The sequence below is a fragment of the Aquarana catesbeiana genome, linkage group LG05 (genome assembly GCF_042186555.1).
Source record: "Aquarana catesbeiana isolate 2022-GZ linkage group LG05, ASM4218655v1, whole genome shotgun sequence".
NCBI classification, from domain to species: Eukaryota; Metazoa; Chordata; class Amphibia; order Anura; family Ranidae; genus Aquarana; species Aquarana catesbeiana.
The window spans coordinates 395,841,622-395,856,082 of record NC_133328.1 but is presented as its reverse complement, the minus strand read 5'-3'; the positions used below and the strand labels follow the sequence as shown (position 1 = coordinate 395,856,082).

The 14,461-nt window shown below is 42.1% G+C and overlaps 1 protein-coding gene across 1 annotated transcript in view; it reads left to right on the top strand.

Annotated features, from left to right (window-relative positions):
• DTNBP1 (dystrobrevin binding protein 1) overlaps positions 1-4,813 on the top strand; it is a 321,745-nt gene extending 316,932 nt beyond the window's left edge. The window contains exon 10 of the mRNA XM_073631098.1: positions 3,960-4,813. Coding sequence (XP_073487199.1) covers positions 3,960-4,216 — 257 coding nt within the window. The 3' untranslated portion in view covers positions 4,217-4,813. The remainder of the gene's footprint in view (positions 1-3,959) is intronic.
• Positions 4,814-14,461: the final 9,648 nt, after the last annotated feature.

Below are 14,461 nucleotides of genomic sequence, written 5' to 3'. Positions count from 1 at the left end.
CAGATCAGGCAGACATGGGTCTGGGCTGCGGCTCCTTACTCCGGTACCATCACTTCTCCGGGCCGAACAAGAAGTGGGTCCTGACTGAGACCCGATTGGCCGGGAGTCCTAAGAATCTTTGGCCAATTGGTTTTAGGAACTGCTTCCTGATTGGCCGGGAGGAGACTCAGGAAGACAATAGTGAATATTAATTCGCTATTGTCACACAAGTGGGTGGGCACGGGGCCCTGTGCTCCGAGCCCACCCTTTTTTGAAGCCAATTAGAGCTTCAGGCTCTAATCATGTGCTTCAAAAAAAAAAAAAAAACCCTATTGACATCCATGCGTCCGGCGCCCCACATTTAGATTAGGGGGCCGGATGCATGTGTGTGTGTATATATATATATATATATGTGTGTGTGTGTGTGTGTGTGTGTGTGTGTGTGTGTGTGTGTGTGTGTATATATATATATATATATATATATATATATATATACATATATATATATATATTTTTTTTTTTTTATTTATTTGTCAAATTTACACAGGTCAGAGAAAGTGGGGCTTTTCATAGTATGCTCTCATACGGGGGGGCTCATGTCCATTATATAATAAGAAATATCAGTACCTGCTGAAGTTCAGTTTTCACACAAATCCCAGAATCCTGTCTCTTTAAGATCTGTAGTATCTTATTCCAATTGCATAAATGATTCACTTACCTGATAACAGCCGGACATCAGAGCAAAAAAAATTATGGCAGTTAGGTTTCCAGATCAGATTAATAGATTAATAAATAGATGGATCACTCCACCCACATCTAAAACAGCACAGATCTGGCACCCATGTAAATTAAATTGATGGCAGGAACTACCTAGCTTCCCTTTCATCCCTCCTTATAACTGATCTGTCCCCATCATAATGGCATTCGTAAGCCACAGCATGTGATGCTGCCATGACATAGATCCTGTAGCATGCATACATAGAAACCAAAGCCATGTATGCGCACATACTATGGAAATGATTGGTAGAGGATGCCATGGGGCAGCATCCTGTCATGTATGACATCGATTCATAGTAGGGGTACCAATCAAGTACAGAACGCATAAGGGATTGTGCACTAAAAAGGAGCCCAAACCTGAGACTTAAAGAACTCTACCCCCATACTCATTTGAAACTGTTTGATCTCCTATTTATTACTGGTACCTGCATAGAGCCAAACCCAGAAATCTTTTTAGCTGCCTGTCAGGGTGGCATTCTGACCACTAACCATGAATGTAAGGGGCTGCTCTAAGGTTTCAAGAAGAATTTCTCCTATATAGCAACCATACATCGTTGTTTTTTTTTTTGTTTTTTTTTTTACTACAGTTATGCTTTAGCAATATATTACAGCAAATAAACTGGATAATGTTATCACAAATAATCCAGCTCAGGGCCATAGAAAAGCTTGTTAAAACCTCACTTTACACATTCTTCACTGACAGCTGAGCACCTGCAGCAAGTAACTTAGAATGCAAGCTTCATGCCATGAAGGTGTCTGTCATTAAACACATGTAATGTGCAATACATCAGGCCCAGATGGGGAAAAAAAACATTCTGTTCATAAACCTTTTATCTAGAAATCTGAGGGCGGAGAGAGTAAAGCAAGGCAGACACATTCAGGTTTTTTTTTGTTCAACCAGTGGGTTGAATGAAAAAGAAAAAACTGACATATCCCCGCATCAGCACAAATGATGTTTATGCAGGGATCTCTCCTGCTGAGCGATTGTATTCTGACATTGGGGACTCCCCAATGTCAGAATACAGAGCTGCAGCCATTGGCTGAAAAAGCGCTGAGCAAATGCTGGTTTTCCAGCAGGAGCGTTTGACAGAAGCCAAGTGTTAGACCGGCTTCTGTTGAACAGTCAGCAGTACACACTGACCAATATTTACTTGCTTCTGCTGAACCTGGATGATTTATGGTCAGTGTATTACCTGCTTAAGTCAAGGTCTTTAATTTTTTTTTAATAGAACAAAATGTTCCTTTATTGAAACGTTGGCATGGTACAGAGTTCAAAAACACTCAATGGTCCAATAACCGCACAAATCGTGACCGTATTAACAGTATAATGCCCTCTTGCAATGAACAAAAGTAACCCAATCCTACATAGATTTAAAAGCAAAGCCTTCAGCCCGGGGCAAATCTCACATCGACCAAGATAGGGCATTACAGCCACCCAGCACCACAGTTAAGGTAGGCGTGTGAGGAAGAACTCCTCTACTACGCTGTCCATGGCTGCCATACCCTATCAAACTTTTTTGGGCAATTCCTACTGATATAAGTAAGGCTGCTTTCACACTGAAAGCGCCGGCCTTTAGCGCCAAAGTGCCGCTTGTCTTAGCGGCGATTTAGCGATGTTGCGCCGCTTTTCACCCAAAAGAAAGGTTAACTGGTTATCTCCAGTTTTGCAGCGCTTTTAAGGCACTTTGAAAGTGCTGCCCATTCATTCCAGTGGGCAGGGCATTTTGGGAGCGCTAAATACTGCGCTCCCAACCCGCCTGGAAGATGCCGCTTGCAGGACTTTTCGGGAACGTCCCGCAAGCGCACTGACCCGGTGAGAAAAGACACACTGGAATGAATGGGAGACTGTTTTCAGGCTCTTTGTAGAGCAGTGGTTCTCAACTCCAGTCCTCGGGACCCACCAACAGGCCAGATTTTAAGTATTACCTTGGGGAGTTGCAGACTAGAATACTGCAATCACTGAGCAGCAAATGATATCACCTGTGATGTATTTCAGCTATCTTGCAAACCTGGCCTGTTGGTGGGTCCTGAGGACTGGAGTTGAGAACCACTGTTGTAGAGGCTATTTCTAGTGCTAAAGCGCCTGAAAACCGCCCCAGTGTGAAAGGGGTCCTAACTTGAACAGCATTAATAGAATGTTCCCACGAGACCATGGAGGGAGGGGAATGGGAATTCCATTTAAGTATAGTTTCTCTCTTGGCATAATATAACAAATAAGAGATTAAAAGTTTTGTACATCTGGGTCTTTGCTCATCGTCTGAAATACCAACAATGCCAAAGTGGGGGAAAGCGGCAGGGCCAACTGCAGACAGAAGTTAATTAACTCAGACACTTCCACCCAAAACTGAAAAACCCCTGGACAGCTCCAAAACATGTGAAAGGACGTGCAAGTACCCGTCAAACAATGGGGGCAATCTGGAGATTCCTGAGGGTAAATTCTATGTAACCTCTGTGGGGTATAGTACACACTATGTAGGAATTTAGTCTGGATTAACCTGTCTCTGGAGGGAATCATTATTTTCATGCTATCGTCAAAGCAGTCCTCCCAGTCAAGGTCAGGCAGATCCGCTCTCCACACCTTCCATTTTCTATCCATCTTAGGGGAGTCCGGGGTCTTTAATTTAGTGTACACACCAACCTACTGCTATCAGTGAGCTTCCTTTACATCTCACTGGTACATATAGGGCAGCACAGTGGTTAGAACTTTTTTGCCTAACAGCACAAGGGTCGTTGGTTCGAATCCCAACCACAGCACTACCTGCCTAGAGTGTGCATGTTCTCATTATTCCTGTGTGGGTTTCCTCTGGGTACTCTTGTTTCCTCCCACACTCCAAAGACATGCTGGTAGGTTAATTGGCTTCTTTCTAAAGTCGCCCTATTATGTGGATGTATAAATGTGAGTTGGGGACCTTAGCTTGTAAGCTCCTTGACGGAAGGGACTGGTGTGAATGTGAAATATATATGTGTAAAGCATTGTGTAAATTGACTGTGCTATATCAGTGCCTGAAATAATAATATCCTATAGGAGACCTTTACTGTACATTTATACATTGCTGTGGTACAAGATAGAAACTGAGTGTTTTAGTTCACTGACAGCGTGAATGAGCCATTACATACTTTACAGCATTATAACGGACTTTAATTACACCTTTTAAATCCATTTTCTAACAAACCCTCTTTTGTGCTCTCTTTTGATGTTGAAGGCCCTGATTTTGATTCCTGCCGCAATGAGATCACTCTTCAGGTCCCCAGCCAAGCAGAGCTTCGACAGAAACTGTCCTCGTTGTCCTCCACATGCACTGATTCAGCCAGTCAGGAAACCAGTGAAGACGGAGAGGAGTCACCGGTTATCCAATCAGATGAGGAGGACGTCCATGTGGACTCTGTACTTCCAAGTGTTAGCCATATTGTAAAAACCCATTGTGATGCTAGCGATGAAAGTGATTCGCACACAGCATGAACAGCGTCTCAGTGTTTTCTGGAAACAAAAGCTAGCCTGTACTAATACATCCCTAAAGTCTAAACACCGGCTCACATACAATTCAAAGGTTCCCTTTACTGATTTACACAAACGATTGTGTATTGGGGTCATTTTATGAGGATAAGAGTGTTTGAAATAAAGACAGCTGTGCAGAAAGGAGCCGGCGGTGACAACTGAATCTCCCTAGGCATGCAGATCTGTTTATGTACTGTTCCAGCAGTGCAAGTGTTTGCTTAGATTACAAGGGAAATGTTGTACTGCTGTCTACTGAAGGTTGAATACTTTGCGATATGGCCGAGTGCCATCGGGCAGACGTGGATTTGCACAATTGGAAATGAGTCCAATTATATAAATACAGTTAATAGATAATTATTTGTGACGCCGTATGTACTCAGTGTTTCGTTTACCTCGGAGGACATACATCTCCTGAGAGAGGGCACATGGGAATTCGGTTTTGTAATACATATCAGGGATGTAAGCCTGAGGAAAATTCCCACTTCATTAAATCAGTATTAGATTTTTCCTGTGCCAATTACTGTGTACTTTTCCTTGATGAATAAAATTTCATACCACAAATCCTGGCCTGTTCTATTCTAAATCGATCACAAATAAAAATCTACAGTTTGCTACCATCAGGGCACAAATCAGATGATGAAAGCTCAGTGGAAGTCTCACTCCTTGTTATCTCTTTATAGTCCCTTGTACCCCCTCCCCTATGTATATCACTGATTTTGACTTGGAAATTTATTTGAATACCTTTTTCTTCACACAAATTTGTGGATAAGTGACAGCACTGGGTAAGACTCTGGTGCCTATTGAGCTGCTGGCCATACACAAATCCATTGATTCCCACATTCATACCAATCGGTGTAGATAGAGGAATATCAGCTGCTGGTTATTGTAGTCTGCTGCGAAATTCCAGTGTTTTCATCCGATGAGGCACAATCACTTTTCGGCTGAGCGTTTCACACCTTCACACGTGACGACAGAGCCATCCACTGGTATTGGCTACCATTCTGGAAGTCTATAGCTATTTAAAAAAAAAAAAAAAAAAAGCGCCCTTCTTGCCATCCTGTTTGCAATATTCAGTCTTTCTGCTGAGTGTTGAGATGCATGAACCGCCATGCGTATGCATGTGAGTTATATCATCCAGGGCCGGCCAATCAAGATGGTCAAAGATCCCAAATGAAGCCGAGTAGAAGATGTCAGCTCCAGTGAAGGAGCTCATGGACGTTGCATCACTGCAGTGGAGGTGAGTTTAGTGCTACTGAGTGTTTTTATTTTTGTTCAGAATTTCCAATATTAAGGGATATATTTATACAGTGGGGAAAATGATTACTTGATCCCCTGCAGATTTGGTAAGTTTGCCCACTTACAAAGAAATGAATTTTGGTCTCATCTGACCACAGCACTTTCTCCCAATCCTTCTCTGAATCATTTAGATGTTCATTGGCCAACTTCAGACGGGCCTACTTGAGGAGGAAAAATAAAATGCAGGCTATGACCCTAAGAACACCATCCCTACAGTCCAGCACAGAGGTGGAACCATTATGCTTTAAGACATGTTCTCTGCTAAAGGTATAGTCTGCAGGCTGCATTGAGGGGCCAAGGGATGGGGCCATGTATTGTAAAATCTTGCATGAGAACCTTCTTTCTTCAGCCAGAACACTGAAGATGGGTCCATGGATGGGTCTTTCAGCATGACAATGGCCCAAAACATGCCGCCAAGGCAACAAAAGAGTGGCTCAAGAAGAAGCACATTAAGGTCATGAAGTGGCCTAGCCAGTCTTCAGACCCTAATCCTATAGAAAAATTTATGGAGGGAGCTGAAACATTGAGTTGCTAGCGGCAGCCAAGAAACCTTAAGCATTTAGAGAAGATCTGTTAAGAAAAGTAGACCAAAATCCTTCCTGAGATGTGTGCAAACCTGGTCACTAACTACAAGGAACGTCTTACCTCTGTGCTTGCCAACTCAATTTATAACATTTGTATCATGTGTTTTTTCTTTTTTTTTTTTCTGGATGTTTGTTTTTTAGGTCTCTATCATTTAAAATACACCTATGATAAAACATTATAGACCCTTCATATCTTTGTAAGTGGGCAAACTTACAAAATGTGCAGGGGATCAAATGATTATTTTCCCCACTGTATATGGTTATCCATTTTGCCAAAATCTAAATATGAAACGCATATGCTTGAATGATTGTTTCTTGAAAAGGAATTAACACAAGTGGCTATCTTACTAAGATGTGAAAAAACCTCTAATTAGCAAAGATAATGAACAGGGAATTGGGGAGAAAACTTCCACGCACATGATTAGTTGTTTTAAAGACAGCAGGCTGCCATTGCTGACCCCCTTCTGAAAATGCTAAATACCTAGCTGTGTCTGACTTGCTGCTTCTGAGCCAGTGTTGCCAACCTACCAGATTGAAATTTACTAACACAACACCCAAAATATACTGGCATTTCCAAAAGTTACAAAATGACTGTTTTAAGTGCAAATTTCAGTATTTAGACTACAAATAAGTACAATATGCAATCAGCGATGTCATTTAAGGTAGATATTAAGACAAAAAACATATATATTTTTTTTGTTATAATAAGTAACACATGAGGGCAAGAAATTAGAACGGGCAGGCACACACATGAAATTGACCCTCACAGTGACACTTACAGCAGTGTGCAGCAGCACAGATGATGATGACACCTCACCGACATGACATGTCCCCTCCTAAGTCACAGTGACAGTCTCTCTCCACAGCAGGTGGACCCTTCCGTTCACTCCAGTCCAAACAGCACTGACAGGCCCGCTCCGGGCTTGCCTTGCAGACCCACACATAAGGCTCTGGCTGCTCCGCTCGGCTCCCTTCTGCCATGACATCACACAACACGCTCAGGCACTGCCTCTGTTAAGCCCACCGGAACCCACTATAGCAGGCACTTGAATGGTCTTGGCCGGCTCCGGACTGGAACTGCAGATGCGCAGTGCTGAGTGTCACAGCCATATTTTTTACTGGCAATCTTTCCCTGTTACTGGCAGGAGAAAAGTGCTGTTTTTTTACTGGCTGCCAGTAAAAATACTAACAGTTGGCAACTCTGAGTCACGGACAAAACAAGCATTTCCTGATGTAAAAAAAAAGTAAATTCTGCTTATCTCTGTAATTTTGTTCCAGGTCAGCGACCAAACTATGGCAGCACAGGCTCCATAGAGCTAAAAGAGGAGTGCAAGAGAACTGAGCTATTTTGTTTTTTCCTGGTTCATCCCTGTTTAGCTTTGACATGAGGAGTAGTCACATACAGGACTTAAAGGAGACCTTTCATAAACAAAGAATGAGAGCTGCCAGTATTGTTCTCTTTCTGAAAATACTGTTTGGCAGTGACACTGATCATCTGCTTCAATTCTTTTAAGTCACTGACTTGGAACAACTATTCGGGTAATGAATTAAAAACGAATGACCTGAATACCTGATCTTGGCCAGTGATTCAATATACTGAAGTTAATTGGTCAGCATTACAACTAAGCGACCAGCATTTTCAGGTGATCAGTAATAAATTGACCCATGTTTTTCTCCGATGCAAGGTCTTATGTACAGTATGTATAGAATAGCTCATATTAGTGTAAATCATTTTCTTATATTGTTGTACCCACCTGCTGACCCCACAGCAAATATACATGTACATTAGAGGCTTGCTTCCGGGTGCATGCTTGCCCCCTGTTGACCCGTGCTGTGATTGGACACAGCATGAGTTTGGCAACAGATCTCAACCAATGATTTCTGCTGAAATTTTGGCTGTGTCCAATCACACATAGCGTTCTGTGTTTATAAACACACAGAACTCTGTGTACAGAGAACAGCAATCCGGGTATTTCTTCTCCCCGATAGGCAGGGAGAAAAAACACAGCCAGATTAGGAAATAAACGCAACACACATTACACTTGTTAGGCACACAGTTAACCCCTTGATTGCCCCATGATGTTAACTCCTTCTCAGCCAGTCATTAGTACCGTGTACAGTATTATCACTATATCATTGTCACTAATGAAGTCAGTGTCCCTCAGCGCCAAATTGCCCGCCACACTATCATAGTCAAATATAAGTCACTGATCACTGCCATTACAATATAGCATCTATAGCTGCGAAAATTCCTATATATATATATATATATATATATATATAGTTTGTAGACACTATACCTTTAACACATACTATACACACTTATTGGGATTTTTTTTTTTTTTTTTCAAAAGACATGTAGCAGAATTCATTTTGGGCCTAAATCTAAATTTTTCTTTGCAGAATTTCTTGGACTTTTTTGTTTATATATTAAAAAATAAAAACCCCAGTGGTGATCAAATAACACCAAAAGAAAGTTCTATTTATGTGAAAAAAAATTATATAAATAAAATTTCATTTGCGTACAGTGTTGCATGACCGCACAATTGCCAGTTAACCACTTGCCGCCCGCCATATAGCAGAGTGACGGCTGCAAAGTGGTTTCAATCCCCTTCACGGGGCGTCATATGAGGTCCTCAGAATATTAAGCCACTGCGCGCCCCAGGGGCGCGCATCTCGGCGATCGTTGTTGCGGTGTGTCAGTCTGACAACCCGCAACTCCGATCTAGGTAAAAAGTCTCTGACAAAGGCTCTTTACTACGTGATCAGCTATGTCCAATCACAGCTGATCACAATGTAAATAGGAAGAGCCGGTGATCGGCTTTTCCTCACTCATGGCTCACAGACGCGAGTAGAGGAGAGCCGATCGGCTGCTCTCCTGACGGGGGGGTCAATCAGCACAGCCCCCCTCGGATCCCACCCAGGACCACCATCATGCCGCCCAGGACCACCAGGATGGCCATCCACACTGGACCACCAGGTATGCCCCCCCCTAGACCCCCAGGGAAATATTAATTTGTGCCCAGGCAGCTGCCAGTCAGTGCCCACTCACAATGCCTACCACTGCCAGTGCCACCAGGGATGCCTATCAGTTCCACGTATCAGTGCCCATCAGTGCCGCCTATCAGCGCCACCCATAAGAACCCATCTTTGCACCTTTTCAGTGCCCATCAGTGTTGCCTATCGGTGCCACCCATGAGTGCTGCCTATCAATGCCCATCAGTGCCACCCATCAGTGGCCATCGTCAGTGCCCGCCCATTGGTGCCGCCTTATCAGTGCCCATCAGTGAAAGAGAAAACTTACTTATTTACAAAATTTTATAACAGAAACAAAAGCAAAACTTTTATTTTTTTCAAAATTTTCACTTTTTTTATTTGTTTAGCAAAAAATAAAAACCGCAGAGGTGATCAAATACCACCAAAATAAAGCTCTATTTGTGGGAACAAAATGATAAAAATTTTGTTTGGGTACAGTGATGGATGACCGCGCAATTCTCATTCAAACTGCGACAGTGCTGAAAGCTGAAAATTGGTCTGGGCAGGAAGGTGTATAAGTGCCCGGTATTGAAGTGGTTAAAGTAGCACAAATCTGAATAGCAAAAAATGATCTGATCATGAAGGGGTAAAACCTTACGGTGGTCAAGTGGTTAGAAACTTTGTGTCTGTGGGGGCAACCATGTTTGTAGAATTGCAAAGCAACATGTAAACAACAAATTAGTTGTTCATTACTGCTGCTTCTCACAATACAAGTTGGAGTCAGATGACCTGTCAAAACAATTCTCTTCTTATAAATCTTATGTTAAACAGTAGGCCCAGTGATAGCGCATAGCCATTGAGAGCTCCATCAAGTTGCTAATCCACAAATCAGAATATTTTACAAAATATGAAACAGCAAGCATGGAAAAATGTAAAAGTTACAATCAAAATAAAATTAAGGTAAACACTGCAATAAGGATGCAGCATGAGTTTTCTATTCCACTCATGTGGCACTTAGGCCAGCAGAGTAGGCCTGATGATCAATAGCCTCGGAGCTGCTGCCCGGCACTGCTGAGCTTGGGGCACATTTACAGGTGTTTTCACTTATGCCCGCAACTGGAAAACCTCATTAGAGCTGAACTTCAGAAAAACTGAAAAGTCTACCTGCTTGTATATGTCTAGGGGACCAAGTAGCACAGTTTGATCCCACAAACTTCTTTATGCTGCTAGACTGTTCCCTGCAGCCTCTTCTCCCCTGAGGAACCATAGCCCTACATTGGATGTGAAGATGCCAAGGGACAGCCCAATTCTTGAGTTTAGGGGAGCACCATTTGCTGGAGAGTGGAGGATCTGATAAGTGAAAGTGTTCTTACCAGACAGTAAACAAGCAGTTATCCCTTGCAGTGTGGGTAGCCCCACTGCAATGGAAGACTCTTCATTCTTTAGGGAGTTCAGCTTTTATATTAGTGATTAAGTCAAAGTGGAAAGTTCTGCATCTTACGTCATGCTTTAGTGTGTATTTACTTACGGCAGCCCATTTGACTAGTTGTGGCCTGGTGCTGATAGTTACACCACCTGTAACATTTTTCATCCCACTGTAGAGCAAGCAGGCATAGCCCCAGGGCTTTTTTTCAGGGGGAACTTGGTGGAACTCAGTTCCACCACCTCTGGCTCAGACCTTTTGGTGACTGCTCACCACAATCACTTGTAAACACAGAAGTCAGGTTTCTTTGTTTACAAGTGACAGCTCTGCACTCCGTGTGTAACCCCCATGAACTTTCCACTCTGTATGTAATGCAATCCTGATATTTAATGCCCCTTTAGGACCCTTCTACTGTTTGTGAAATATGACCACACCCACTATTTGATGTGATTTGGAGGGTGTGTGTAGGGGGAGGGGTTTTGGGGGCCGTGGCTGAGTTCCAGCACCTATTGTTTGAGAAAAAAAGCCCTGCATAGCCCTATATGAGAGTGGCAACTCTGCTTTGAATTCAGGAACAGTGCTGCATTATCAAGAGAAGGGGACTTGAAAGGGTCGCCAAGTAAAGACTCCAAGTACAGATACTTATAATTAGATTATGTAGCACTTTTTTTTATTATAGGAGGCCATAGTTTTACTTTAAGAAGACAGTGGAAATTACATTGGTTAGGTAGACCTTGGTATTACATTGTTGTTGGTAAAATTTGTACCACAGCTGCTCTATACATTTAGTGTTTATCATTTACTGTCATTCATTACAAAAACCCCTTCAAAATACATTGGCAGATATCTGAATGTTTTTATCTAGATGGCAGGTCACCTCCTCATAGGTGGTTAATAGATTGGTTTGGCAAGAACGATTCCTCGTGAATCCATGCTGATTACTGCTAATGATACCATTTTCATTATGAAAATCTTGTATATAGTCCCTTATCATCCCCTCCAAGAGCTTGCATACTATTGATGTTAGGCTAACTGATCTGTAATTCCCAGGGATGGATTTTGGCCTTTTTTTTAAATATTGGTGCTACCTTGGCTTTTCTCCAATCAGCTGGTACCATTCCAGTCAGTAGACTGTCAGTAAAAATTAGAAACAATGGTCTGGCAATTACTTGACTGAGGTCCCTAAGGACTATCAGGTGCAAGCCATCTGGTCCCGATGACTTATTAATCTTAAGTTTTTCAAGTCTATTCCTAATTCTGTCCTCTGTTAACCATGGAGGTGCTTCCTGTGATGTGGCGTGAGGAAAAACACTGCAGTTTTGGTTACTTAAGCCCCCAGATTCCCTTTGTGAAGACTGAGGAGAAGAATAAATTCAATACCTTCACCTCCTTTGTAAGCAGATTCACTTCTTCATTCTTTATGGAGCCAATATGGTCTTTCCTCCCTCTTTTACTGCTTATACACTTAAAGAATTTCTTGGGATTTTTTTGCTCTCCTCCGCTATGTGTCTTTTGTGTTCTATCTTAGCCGCCTTAATTGCACCCTTACATTTCTTGTTGCATCATTTGTAAAGTTTGAATGCTGATGATCCCTCAGCCTTGTATTTTTTGAAGCCTTCTCCTTTGCTTTTTTATGCATTTTTACATTGGAGTTAAGCCACCCAGGACTTTTGTTCGTTCTTTTAAATTTATTTCCCAATGGGATGCACGGGCTAATGCCCTTATTTAATATGCTCTTAAAGCAAATCCATCTCGCCCTGTGTTCTTTGTTCCTAAGATTTTATCCCAATTAATATCTTCTAGCAAGGTTTGTAGTTTAGGGAAGTTGCCTCTTTTGAAATTCAGTGTCTTTGTATTCCCCTTATGTTTCCTATTTGTGTGATTTATACTGAAGCTAATTGACCTGTGATCGCTGTTTCCTCAATTGCTAATAACGCTTTGTTTCCAGTTGGTGCGTATACCATCTGACCCATGAAATTGTCCTGCGAGACATTTGGGAACTGACGAGCCTTAGACGAATGTGCGGTTCCTTCCGCCCAGTCTGTCCGGATAATTAAAATCCCCCATTATGATGATACTTTTCATCCTTGCTGCTAATTAAAATTGTGATAGGAGTTCCGTCTCCCCCTCCTCCTAGCTTAGGGGGCCTATAGCATACTCCCAGTATTAGTTTCCTCCCTTTGGAGCTCTAGCCATAAGGATGCCACCTCCTCCCTTGCTCCCTTAGTGATGTCATCTCTCACTTTCACTTGTACCTTATTCTTGATATACAGGCATACCCCTCCCCCTCCCACTGTTCTTTTGCCACATTCTGCTGCTACCTTAATTTGCATGTGCCTTCTACAACATTCTCTGCCCAGCTTTAGAAATAGAACTGAATGAGTTAGCCAGAAGAATGCAAGTGACTGTATAAATAAAAAAAACAGGTTAAAATATTTCAAAATTCCATTTTGCAGACAAGATACTAAAGGTAATTTAGCAGATTATTCATGGACATCCAGGGCTGGATCTGACTGTATCATCACTTACATAAAGGGTGTTCATGAAAAATTGATTCTGCAGAAAAACACATTTTTCATGGGAAAAGATACTGCAGCGTGGCCTGAGCCCTGATAAATTATGGACAGGCTGACGGTTTTCTGGGAAATCAGATACTGAGTCTTCGCATAGCCTCCGTGTCAACATAAATAGTGGTTGGGATTTAGCTTGATCACTGAAATGAATTGGACATAAAGGTTTGTTCTTTCCTACCTAACAGTGGTTTCAGGAAAGCAGAAGAATGTCATTTGAAGGTTAATGCTCAGCTAAGTTAAACACAAGAAGGAAGAAAAAGCTAAGGGAGAAGAAAGTATTGTACAGACACTCATCGAAAAGATAAAAAAAATAAATAAACTGGGAATGATGGAGTAATAAAATTTGAGATCTGGTAAAAAAAAAAAAAAAAAAAGTAGTGTTCACAAATAATGTAATAGTCAGTTTCCTCAAGACACCTGCAGCAGACTCCCAACCCTAAATGTATGATTCAGCTCAGACTTCTAAATTACTGATACGTCACAGGGGTGGTTTGCTAAAGAGAATTTTTGTTTACTTCAAAAAGATAGGGCCTATACACATGTCTGAGCTGCGGTAATGTGCTTTGTATTTGGCTGCCTTAAACACAAAAAAAAAAGTGCATGTAGTATTTTTGGCAGAGCACTGCAACACGTTAGTGTATTGCTGTAGAGCTGTGAGCAAGATGTATTGGGGAGACATTCAAAATAAATGGCAGCACATCACACCGACGCACATAACACATTACCACAGCACAAGAGTGTGAATGGGCACGCAATTTTGGAGGGGAATAAAAAAAAAATCTCTGCATACAAATTAATGGTGACACTTTGCCTTAGCAAATAACTTTTTATACAGGTATTATTGCAACATGGGACCAAGACTGGTTATTTCCATTTTAAGTGCACAAAGTTTTATGTATTTTACATTACATAAACTAGGTGGTTTATGCCATGGTTTTACCTCCCAGCCACACGTTTAATGGCTAGCGGGCATGTTAGTACCCACTGCCATGGTTGCAGTGCAGCAGAATTTATAAAAAGACATGTTCAGCAGGCAGTACCAGTACCAAATACAATCTTGAATAGGGCTGGATCTAGCCTGTCTGATGTGGGGGTGCAAGAAAAAAAAGTCAGGGGGGCAGAGGATGGGAGGTCAGCAGGGGAGTGTACAGGGAGTCAGCAGGGCAGAGAATAGGGTCAGCAATTTGTAGGGCAGCGTACAGAGGCCATTCATTTGTAGGGCAGAGCACAGGGTCAGCAGTAAGTGAGTTCAGGGATCAGTAGAAAGTGATGCAGAGGATAGATTTTGCCTAACAGTGGGAGGGTCTGAACGGGGATGATTAAACAGAATCTGTGCCTAGTCGCTGTATACACTGCA